We start from the raw sequence: 12544 nt of genomic DNA, 5'->3' as shown, positions 1-12544 counted from the left end.
AAACTGAGAGTCTTTTGGGCTTTGGGGTCAAGGAAAGCCAATGATATGGATAAAACATTCATGTGAAATGGAATCAAGATAGTGGAGTGAGAGTCAACATTTTTTACTAGCTCTCCCAACAAACCTCCAAAATAAACTGGCCAGAACAAATTCTGACTGGAAAAGCCAAGAAAAAGTCACAATGAGTCATCTTTCCAGTTCAGGGCGGCTTAGGAGACAGACATAGAGGTCTGGGGACAGTAGAGTGGGAACTGGGCAGGAGCACAGCATGGTAGCAATGGCAGCAGTGGTAGAACCAGAATCATTCAAATACCCAGGAATGGAGAGGGACCCAATATAGATCACCAAGGCAAGAAAGAGATCCCAGGGCACCCCTGAACTAGCACTGGGAGCCTGAACAGCTGCCATGTGGCAGCTCTGTGACCTAATACCCAGTTCTGGGAGACAGACTGGGGAGATTTCAACACAGAGCCCTAGCTGCATACTGAACACAAAACAAATGCCCTAAACTTAGCTATGTTTAACTCTGAGCAAAGCAGCAGAGAGGAAACTCGGTTCTAACCTTATTCCCAGTATATAAGCCTGCAGTGAAATAACGAGGGCAGAAGACCAAAACCAAAAGGAACCCATCAGTTCAGTCACTCTTAAGTTTGAGAGCCTCCTTGCAGGCTAACAGTGGCTGAAATTCAACTACACACAAGGCAACAGACGGAAACCTAAGTCAGAAACTTACAGAACTCAAGACCAGGATAGCAGTGAACAGATTTCTCCCCACTTTAGAAACACTGAAAACCTGCAGGCCCCACATTGAACTGTGAAAACAGCAGCAATTCAGATCCTCCTGAAATAGAACTCCACATTAGTATGAAGTGCAAAGTTGAGAAGACAAAAGAAATGAACAAACAAAAAAGAAGCCAACTACAAAAAGCTAAGCTCAAGTGACAAACATAGCAGAAAACAATGAATTGAATTATATTCTTTTTTTTTGTGGGGCACTTGGGATTAAGTGACTTGCCCAAGGTCACACGGCTAGTTTTTGTGTGTGTGTGTGTGTGTGTGTGTGTGTGTGTTAAGTGTCTGAGGCTGTACTTGAACTCAGGTCCTCCTGACTCCAGGGCTGGTGCTCTATTCACTGCGCCACCTAGCCGTCCAAAAAACAATGACTTGAAAATATCAAATATAGGCTTAAAGAAAAATGCAGGGGGCGCCTAGGTGGTGCAGTGAATAGAGCACCGGCCCTGGAATCAGAAGGACCTGAGTTCAAATCTGACCTCAAACACTTAACACAAAAACTAGCCATGTGACCTTGGGCAAGGCACTTAATCACAATTGCCCTGCTTTCTCCCCTCCAAAAAAAGCAAAAAAAAAAAACAAAAACAAAAACAAAAAAGAAAAGAATTACTAGACAAAGCAAGTGCTAAAGAGATAAGAAAGAGCAAAAGATGATTTTTTAAAAACAAATAAGAGTGGTTGAGGAAAAAACTGGAAAAGGAAGAGGGCTATCCAAGAAAGTTATGAAAAGAGAATTTAAGCTCCTTGAAATATATACTCACTGAAGAATTCCTTAAAAAAAATTTCTTAAAAATTAAAAATTGGCCAAATGGAAATTGACATCTTTAGATGTCAAGAAATAATAAAACAAAAACAAAAGACCGAAAAAAATGGAACAAAATACAAAATATCTGACAGGAAAAATAACTGACTTGGAAAACAGACTGAGGAGAGTTAATTTAAGAATCACTACTCAAAAGCAACAAAAGCCCCTTGACACCATTTTAAGAAATTTTTAAAAGGAAAATGGCCCAGATATCTTAGGATCAGAAGATAAAAGTAGAAACTGGAAACACACAAACCACCATTCATGCCCTGAAAAAAAAATCCTATAATGAAATCTCCCAGAAACATTGTAGCCAAAAGCCAGAACTCCCAGGTCAAACAGAAAATACTTCAAGTAGTCAGAAAGAAAGAATTCAACTACTATGGAGTCACAAGTGGGATCATGAAAGATTTAACAACCACCACTATGAAGGAATGGAGGGCTTAGAATCTGAAATAAACAGCAAAACTGTAATAGTGGGGGACCTCAATTTAAACCTCTCAAACCTAGATAAAGCTAATCATAAAATAAACAAGAAAGTTAAGCAGATGAATAGAATCTTAGAAAAATTAAACATGACAGATCTCTAGAGAATATTATATGGGAATAGAAAGGAGTATAGCTAGATTTTGCTTAATGTAAGTGGACCATTCTGCACACTTCTTCCCCTTAGGGGTGGGGGGTTAAGGGGGAGTGCGGTTTCACAACCTCTGTGACCCAGTGCTAGAGCACTAATGTGCAGAAACCCTGGCACAGGGTTGCACAGTGCACAGGCATTGCTGCTAGCATGGGGTCTGCCTGCCTGAGAGTTGAATTTACATAATGCAAATTTACTTAAAGCAAGAACTGTCTGTATATCTATTTTTCAGCTATTATCTGGCACCTTCACAAAAGTTTACATGTATTAGAGCATAAAGGTCTCACAAACAAATGCAGAAAAACAGAAATATTAAATGTATTTTTTTTTCTGACCATAATGGAATAAAAACTGCATTGGAGAAAATATCTTTAAAGCCCAGATTTCATGGGCCATTAATTAGAAATGAAATATTTAATCCTAAAGAATGGGTGGGTCAAAAAACAAATCATAGAAACACTCATTAATTTCAATAAAGATAAAGACAATGAGACAATATACCAAAATTTGTAGGATAAAGTTAATGCAGTATTTAATAGAAAATGTGTAACCAGAAGCAAAAAAGAAAAAGAAAAGATCTATAAACTGGGTATACAATTAAAAAAATAAGAAAACCAACAAATTAAAACCCCTCAATTAACCACCAATATAGAAATCCTGATGCTCCAAGGAGAGATTAGCAAAATTAGAAATAAACCAAAAAATAAAACTAGGAGCTGGATGTTAAAAAAAGATAACTACTGGTTAACTGACTTTTTTAAATGAAAGAAAACAAAGTTTCCAGTATCAGAAAAATGAAAAAGGTGAATTAATAACCAATGAAGAGGAAATAAAAGCAATTATTAGCAGTTATTTTGCCCAACTATATGCCAAAAAAACTGACAATCAATAGATGAATATTACAAAAATATAAACTGCACACACAGATTGGCAGAACAGAATTCTTAGAATACTTAATCTTATTTTAGAAAAAGAAACTAAACAAATCACAAGTGAACTCATTAAGGAAAAAAATCCAGGACTGGATGAATTTACAAGTAAATTCTGCCAAACATTTAAAGAACAATGAATTTCATGATGACATAAATTATTTGAAAAAATAGATAAAGAAGGAATACTACTACTTCTATGACACAAATATAGACAACACCTACAACACAGAAAGACAAAACAGAAAAAGATAACTATAAGTCAATTTCTCTGATTGATGCAAAGTTTTTAAATTAAATACTAACAAGGAGATTAAAACAACGTAACAAAAAAAACTACACTATTACCAGTGTGAATTTATATGAAAAAGGCAGAGATGGTTCAATATTAGGAAAACCATCCCCATAACTGACCACATTAACAACAAAACCAATAGAAATCAGATAATTATTTTAATAGATGCAAAAGAAGCTTTTGATAAAATACAACACCCATTCTTACTACTAAAAAAAAACAACCTAGAAATTATGGCAATAAATGGAGCTTTCCTTAAAGTGATAAGTATTATTGATTTACAACTAAGAATAAGAATTTTATCTGTAAGGGGGAAAAGCCAGAAGCTTTTTAAATAAAATCAGGATTGATTCTAGAAAGCAATGTGATACTATGGCCAAAAGGGTATAAAACTGTACATACCCTTTGATCCAGCAATACCACTACTAATCCCAAAGAAATCTTTAAAAAGGGAAAAGGACCCACATGTATAAAAATATTTATAGCAGTTCTTGTTTGGTGGCAAATAAATGGAAATTGAGGGGATGCCCATCAGTTGGGGAATGGCTGAACAAATTGTGGTATATGAATGTAATGGAATGCTATTATTCCATAATAAATGATGAGCAGGCAAATTTCAGAAAACCCTGGAAAGACTTACATGAACTGATGCTGAGTGAAGTGAGCAGAACCAAGAGAACATTGTAACAGTGTGATGATCAACTAAAACCGACTTAGCTCTTCTCAACTATTGTTGAGATACAAGATACACAATGATACAAGACAATTCCAAAATACTTTGATGGAAAATGCTATCTAATCTAAAGAAAGAACTATGGAGTCTGAATATAGATTGAAGCATACTATTTTCACTTTGTTTTTCGTGGTTTTTCCCTCTTATTCTCATTTTTCTTTCACAACATGACTAATGTGGAAATATGTTTAACATGATTGTATATGTGTAAACTATATTAGATTGTGTGCTGTCTTGGGGAGGGGGGAGGGAAGAGAGGGAAGGAAAAAAAAACTTGGAACTCAAAATGAAAGTTGAAAATTATCTTTACATGTAATTGGAAAACATAAAATACTATTAAGTGTAAAAAAAATTGTAAAATGAAAATAAAAAATTAAAAAAAATCAGGGTTGAAGTATTATTATTAGTATATTAGCAATATACTACTAATATTAGTAATACTACTAGTATACTAATACTATTAGCATAGTATTAGTAATGTAGGCTTTAACAATTAGATTAAAAAAGATATTGAAGAAACATAAACAATGAAAAAACAAAATGATTACTATTTGCAGATGATATAATGGTTTAAATAGAACCCTAAAGAGTAAACCAAAAAACTAATCAAAATAATTAGCAACCTCAGAAAAGTTGCAGGATACAAAGTAAACCCATACAAAATCATCAGTGTCTCTATACATTATCAGCAAAACCCAGAAGGAATAGCTAGAAAGAGAAATTACATTTAAAATAACTACAGACAGTATAAATACCTGGGAGTTTACCTGCCAAGAAACACACACAGGAACTATATGAACACAATTACATAACTCCTCACATACATAAAATCAGATCTAAATAATTGCAAAAATAGTCATTGCTCATGGGTAAGCTAAGCCAATACTAAAAAATGATAATGCTACTGTTTTTCTTGTAATGTGGATATTCTTTTCCATGTCTCCACATATTTATAGTGGGTTTTGTTTTCCTTGACTTTTCAATGATGAAGGAGAGGGAGAAGATATTAGGAATTGAAAATAAAATTAAATTTTTAAAAGATAGAGTATTCATGTAAGCAAGAGACTAGAAGTGGGGTAGAAGAAAAAAAGGACACTACTTAGTATCTTCTCTGTTTCAACGAGAGATGCAAATAAGTGCTATGTGAGATGTAGAATGTGAAAACAGAGAAGTAAGAGAATATTTCCAGCCTAGTGGAATGAAGGGAGGAATCAGGGCACAATATCTCAATTTTTGGTACCATAGCCATGATACTATTTCTTCATTTGTGGGCAAATCTTTCTCAGAATTTACAGAAGGAAAGGGGCAGGAAAGAGGTGCTGGTGCTAGTGGTAGGGATACTAGCTTTTAATTCCAAATATGATTAAAAATTAAACAATGTATTTATATGAAAAACATTATCTCTATTTCAAAATATACTTTACAAATCATTTGCAAACTCACCGATCTTCCAACACTTTAATGGTGTCATGAAGGGCTTTCTGTTGCTCTCTCAGTTGTTGATTTTTGGTAAAAAATTCTTCCAATCTTTGTGCGTCTCTTGAGAAAAAAAAAGAAAAGTATTTTTATGAAACAAATAGCCTCTACAGGTCAAATATTATTACTATGGGATTATATGAAATTGTTTCAATTCTCTCCCATTTTATTAGAATTTTGCTGCATTTAAACTTCTGAAATAATTAATCAGATAGAGCTTGGAAACAAAATGGTATAGGGTTTTAATTGTACTGGGTTAAGAATGATAAAAACTACCTTAAATTCCAGTGCCTTCTTACTGGTTTTCCCCAACAGGTTAAGTGGTTGAAAAATATTTATTTATTAATAGTAAAGGCATTAAAAGTATAAAATATAAAAAATGTTCAGATACCAAAAAAATTAAATGACAGCTTTCCATTACTCATAATAACTGCTATGAAGCTTCAATTGTAAGCATCATAATACACCTTCTAAAATACGTAAAAACTCATGATACAGCTGATTCTTATAAATTGCTGTTTCCAGTTCAGCAGAATAGCCAAACATTTTTTAATTTTCCAAAAGGTACATTTATGTCTACTCAAAAATGTAGCTCATAATCAATAGACCACAATTTGTAATTTTAGGTAAATCTCACAAAAATCAAACAACTTGATCAAGGTTTTAGAACATAATTAAATTCATATGCAGGATTACCTTTTAGATTCTGTGCTACTAGGTAATATCATCTCCTTAAGTAATGCACTAAATCTAAATGTTCTTAAAGTGTCATTATACACAAACTGTATATACACCCCCCACCAAATTATAATTCTACATACTTTTTCATAAGAATTTATATTTTGAGTGAAAAGTATATATTATAAAGATTTTTTTATATAATTGTGAACATGAGATATACTTCATATTACTATTTGACTTTCTGGTAGCTAAATATTCTATTATAACTCAGAACAAAGAATCAGCAAATACTTGTCTTAAAACTAAACCATGTTACGAAAGATAAATAAGATTGCTTTAAAAGTATAAAACTAGCATCTCAATTACTTGATAAATGATTTTCCTCAATCCAGATATTAAAATAATGGTCTTTATGTAAATTTATAAATTCCTGAAGGAGATAATACGATGGTTCTTAAACTGTCCAAAAAAAGGGGTGGCCAGGTGGCTCAGTGAGTAAGAGCACCAGCTCCAGTGTCGGGATGACCTGGCGATCAAATCTGGGCTCAGATACTCAGCACCACAACCAGAAATAACTGGCCCTGTAACCTTGAGCAAGTTACTTAAACCCTATTGCTTTAAAAAAAAAATTAAAAAAAAAAACTGTCCAAAAAAAAAATCAGGCATAAAAAATTTGTAAAGACATACAAATGAATCTACCAAATAGTTCAAACAAATGAAAAGAATATACTGGAGCTTTGTTCTGACAATTAGGATACAATGTAAAAAAAAAAAGACTCATACTGGAATCTATCCACAATGGGTTAACTATACCAAAAGAATTTTGCTTTAAGGCAGTTTAACTATAAACTTATACCAATGTATATATTCCCAGAATATTATCAAACTGATGACTCAATGTAATTCTCTGGGTTAAACAGCTATTTTGTTGAGTCAATGGAGTATTTTGCATTCTGTTATATAACAAATGTACTAGTCATATATAAAATGTTGTAAACAAATGATAAATTGTAGGTACAAAATTATACAAACATGACTTTAAAGTAGCAAGACTGAACTGACAAGATAAAACAAAGTTGCCTCATTACTTTAGTAGGTCAAGAAAAAGAACTACTCTAAATAAAAGGAAACAGGTAAAAGAATACAGTATAATCATTATGAACCTGACTCACCACAAAGAAATTGCCAACTGTGATAGAAAATATGAAAAAGTCAAAATTCTTTTCCCACAAATTGCATCTTAAGACTGAAAAAAAGTATTCAACAAAATTTTTATTTATTCAGTCTTTGGTTTACAACTTTAAACATCCACCAGTAAAAGAAGGGATTTTCTTGAAAAATCCTTTGTAAAGGAGATTTGCAAATGCAAAGTGGATGGTCATAGCAGAAACTTCAGAAGATCCAATAAAATCAATATAGCTATAAAGAAACTAAATCACTAAAATATAGGTAGAAGGCATCCTTTTACTTAAGATTGCAAATGGGAGGACCTCTTTCATTATTTAACTATATGAACTATAACTTATTAAGTACTTACTATGTACAAAAGCAGTATGTTAGATGCTCCCAAAGAGATTACAATTCTAATTCCAAAAATTTTCATCTCCCCCAACAAAATTCTTTTAAGTTTATTTTAAAACCTAAGTTCAATTAATCAACAGATATTTATTAAGCACCTACTCCAAGCACATTACTGTGCTAGATGCTGCTGATACAAAAACAACAATGGAACAGATCCTGGCTCTTATTAAGTAAAATGTATGCAACTGCAAATCAGCAATGGTTTATGATCAAAATATAAGTCTGGGAAGATTTAATGATAACACACTTAACTGTCATGTCCTTTTGTTTCACGGAGGGATTCCTAGGGGCAAGAAGCCTCTGGAAACATAGAAAAAGTCATAATCTTGTCAAAATGGTATTTGGCAGTTCGAAGAAAAAAGACAAAAACGGACTAAAATCAGGAGAAATCCAGGCTCTGGCCTGGAAGTAGACTTGCTCTGTGGAGAGTAGAATCTTAGTAGTTCTCTCATTTCTCAAAGCAGCCACTTACCATTGCCAGGTATATGACCCCTAGGGGCTATCTGTACATAGCTACATAGTATTTATACTGCAGTTACTATATAACCAGTCTGTTTTCATAACTGGTATGTTATTCAGACTTCATAATATTTTTATGCAAGTCATATGAAGTGTCATATCTAAATAGAAAGAATTTTTTCTTATTTCAATTTCAAAAAAAGGGGTATCTGTGCAGGGACTGTCATTGTTAGGGAAAATATACATTAGCATTTTGTTTATAAAATTCAAAAATTTTAGTTACCTAATTTCTAATTACAAATGAGCATCTATAATCTCTAAGTAAAAATACTTTCATTCTGATAAAGTGATAAGAAGTAGGAAGTAAAAAGGTAGTCTCCAGTGGCATGTCCTAGGATTTCATGTTTGATCTTCTGTCATTTAACTTTTTTATGCTTTACAGATAAAGTCACAGAATGTTTATCATATCTGCAGATGACACTGCTGGGAGCCAGGATTCAGAGTTCTGTGATAGGTTAAAACACTGGACATGGAATAAAATGAAATTCAATAAGGAAAATTATACTTTCACATTTAAAAAGTCAAGTTCAAGATAGAGAAGATAAGGCTAGACAAGACCATGTCTGAAACATATGGGAATTTTAGTGGATTTGGAGCCCAATATGATTAATAAAGTTATCTTAAGCTGTACTGAGAGATCTGGTATCTAGGAATCAAGAGGTAACAGAAGACATTGACCAATTGGAGTGTGTGCAGGGGAAAACAACCAGAATAGTGAAGGGACTTGAGATTATGATATGTGACAACTAGTGTAGGAATTGGGAATATTTAGCCTGAAGAAGAGAACTAAGGGGAACATGAGAGCAGTCCTCAAGTACGTGAAGGGCTGTCTTGTGGAAGAGAAAATAGATTTGTTCTGATTTTAATCAGAACTAGAAACAAATGAGTGGAAACTGTGAAAAGGTAAATTTGGCCTGAAACAAATAAAACTTCCTAACAAAAAGAACTATCCAAAAGCATACCTGGATTGTTTTGAAAGGTAATAGGTCCTCCTTAATTTGAGGTCTTGAAGCAAAGGCTGAAAGACCAACCCCTTGTAGGGTATGTTGTGGATGGGGGTGGCTAGGTGGCGCAGTGAATAGAGCACCAGCCCTGGAGTCAGAAGGACCCAAGTTGAAATTTGGCCACAGACACTTAACACAAAAGTAGCTGTTTGACCTTGGGGGTATGTTGTGAAGGAGATTTCTGATCAGGTAAGAGCTGGATTAGACGGACACTGATGTTCCTTCCAACTCTAAGATTCCACAATTCTGTGATTGACAATATCAAAACTTAATATTTACTGTTAATATTTATGGAAATATTGTTTTAAACATTTAATTTCTCAACAAAACATATACATGTTACTGCTAGGCTTACTTTAAGTATCCTTTGCTGTAAAACTTAAGCTTCCTTTGAAAAACATTTTGATAGTGAGTATAACTTAAAATTTACAATCACCTGCAAATTCAAATACTGCTTCACCAAAATGACTGACATTTTGGCTCCGAAGGTAGTCTTCCTAATGAATGGTCTATGACCCAGCATTTACAAGATCATTAGCTTCAATGTTGAATGAAACTACAGCATAAGGGACTTATTGTCCAACTAGTTATCAACTCTGAAATATTAAACCTTAGGTATTCAAAAGAGTCAGAAGGAACAAGAACTCCTATATAAGGCTATTATACATACAATGAGAGGCTTGTAGAATGACTCCAGTGAACAATAACTTGGCTATTTAGTTTGGTATGTATTAAGTCACAAACAGTATGCCACTGATAATACTCATCTTCTAGAGATGATTAAAAAACTGGTAACAACTAAATTAAATGTATTCACTATTCAGGCTATTCTGAGCATGAAATTAATAACATAATAAGTAAACTTCATAATTCTAAAACTGAAAACTATTCTAAAAACACTTCAGAAAAAATTTCTTCACCATTAACAAAAATGTCTATCTTCTTCTGAAAGTAAAACATACATTTTACTCTGGGATTTTCAAAGGATAAAATAGTTATAAAGCTCATAAAACCAGGGAATAAACAGGTAGCAAGAAATCTTAATGATGCAATGAAGAATGAATGCTACTTGATTTTATCCTTTGACTGACTTTTTAAGAAATCCAAGCCCTTATTAATCATGCAAATAACTCTTTAAGTAAAAAGACAGCTAGGAGGTGCAGATGATAGAGAGCTAAGTCAGGAGCCAAGAAGACTCATCTTCATGAGTTCAAATCTGTCCTCAGATACTTACTAGCTGTGTGACTCTAGACAAGTCACTTAACCCTGTTTGCCTCAATTTCCTTGTGTGTAAAATGAGCTAGAGAAGGAAATGGCAAACCACACTGGTATCTCTGCCAAGTAAACCCCAAATGGGGACACTACTGAAAACAACTGAACAACACAAAGAACAACACAAGAAATCTGGCTGTGGATTTAAGTTCACTGCATCTCCTTGCCATTAGAGACATCAGGAAAACAGTAACTGTACACAAAAACAGGAGGAAATTTATGGTTTTTCTCTACACTGTGAACATATTGAGAATTCAATGTTACATAAGCAGGAGCAATTGTGTAAGAAGTACAATGACTATTCACTCAGTTATCCCAAAACTCATAGTTGCAAAACTGTGGCTCGTGTACCCCATCTTGAGTCTTCTCTTCAGAAGAAACCTGCTAGAAGCTTCTCTATAAGTGAAGGAACCTGAGAATTAGTGGTTCTCTCTTGTAGTAGAACTTCATAAGAAGATAGGACATATAAGCTAAATAAAGTGTTCCATAGCAACTGTAAAAGCTATTTTTTAGTCATACTCTAATAAAAATCAATTTGAAATACCCAACTGTAAATTTGGGCCAATCAGCTCCATTCATACTGCTTACGCACTGCTTCAGCTTTGACTCCCCTATTATACTGTATCTGACTTAATAGAATTTCAAGTTCAGCAGGCTACAAATAGATTCTAGGGGACTAGCCAAAAATTTAGTGTAACCTGACAGGGAAGCTAAGTTCAAGTATTATTTTCTCTTTGCATTTATCTTCAGATTAGAATATAGGAAAAAAAAGATAAAACTTAAGTGGTCCCAGGTATGTATCCAACTATTCTAGCTTTTCATCACATCCTTGGCTATCTGAAAGGAAAGGAGGAATTGAAACCACTCGATACAAAACATAATACTGAACAAATATCCACAGGACCAATGAGATGAAATGATCTCACCATCAGGGTATAGCATAAGTGCTGGTACTAAACCTACACCTGCCTATGACATGATTATAATGTGTATTAAGATATTAGATGATAACAGGGACATTCAATGCAAATAGAGCTGAAATCTGGAAATTGTAAAGCACTTATGCAGTTGTTGTTGTTTAGTTGTATCTGACTTTTCAGGACTCTATAGACCACTTTCCATGGAGTTTTCCTGGCAAAGATACTGAAATTGTTTCCCATTTGCTTCTCCAGGATTACAGCAAACAGAAATTAAGTGACTTGCCCAGGGTCACACAGTTAGTATCTGAGGCCAAATTTGAACTCAGGTCTTCATGACTCCAGACCCACAACTCTATCTACTAAGCCATTTACTTGCTTTCATTTATGCAGTAGTTGCTTATAATACGAAGAACTGGATTAATTATAATATGACCTAAAAAGATCAGTAAGGAAACAAAGCAAAATTTGAGAAGAAAAAAAATTTGCCTTCCAAAAATTTGTTACATTTGTGAATACTAAGTTTTATTTGAATAAATTTTTGCAAATCAATGCTTCTCTCCCCTCCTCACCACTAAAGACTCATGCCAGCATGATATAGTGAAAATAACACTGGACTGGAAATCAGGAGATGGGCCTCAACCGCCACCTCTGCTACTAGTCACATGATCATTGGTAGGAAATACTCTGTGCTTAAGTTTCCTTATAATGAGGGAATTGAATCAGATTAATTTGTTCTAGCTCAAAAATTATAGGTGACTTTAAGAAAAATAAAATATTATTTTCTTTTTAAGCAAAAAATACTGATGTTACATTACAGATACTTACAAAATCCGTTCCTTTTTCAGCTTGGTTACTTTGATTTGTAAGGCTGAAAAGTGGGGAAAAAAAGAACAGCTGTAA

At 33.7% G+C, this 12544-nt stretch overlaps 1 protein-coding gene across 7 annotated transcripts in view; it reads right to left on the bottom strand.

The window, feature by feature from the left end:
- RBBP8 (RB binding protein 8, endonuclease) overlaps positions 1-12544 on the bottom strand; it is a 120564-nt gene that overhangs the window by 69434 nt on the left and 38586 nt on the right. For all 7 annotated transcript variants that reach the window (XM_069099772.1, XM_069099771.1, XM_069099769.1 and 4 more), the window contains 2 exons: positions 12470-12512; positions 5635-5730 (listed from right to left, as the gene is read on the bottom strand). In XM_069099772.1, the coding sequence (XP_068955873.1) occupies positions 5635-5730; positions 12470-12512 (139 nt within the window). The remainder of the gene's footprint in view (positions 1-5634; positions 5731-12469; positions 12513-12544) is intronic.

Source organism: Petaurus breviceps, unplaced genomic scaffold (assembly GCF_028583685.1).
Source record: "Petaurus breviceps papuanus isolate PSGF00001 unplaced genomic scaffold, PetGlider_PUasm1.0 38, whole genome shotgun sequence".
In the NCBI taxonomy this organism is placed as follows: Eukaryota; Metazoa; Chordata; class Mammalia; order Diprotodontia; family Petauridae; genus Petaurus; species Petaurus breviceps.
Note: the sequence above shows the minus strand (reverse complement) of the source record. Positions and strands in the feature narration are given on the sequence as shown.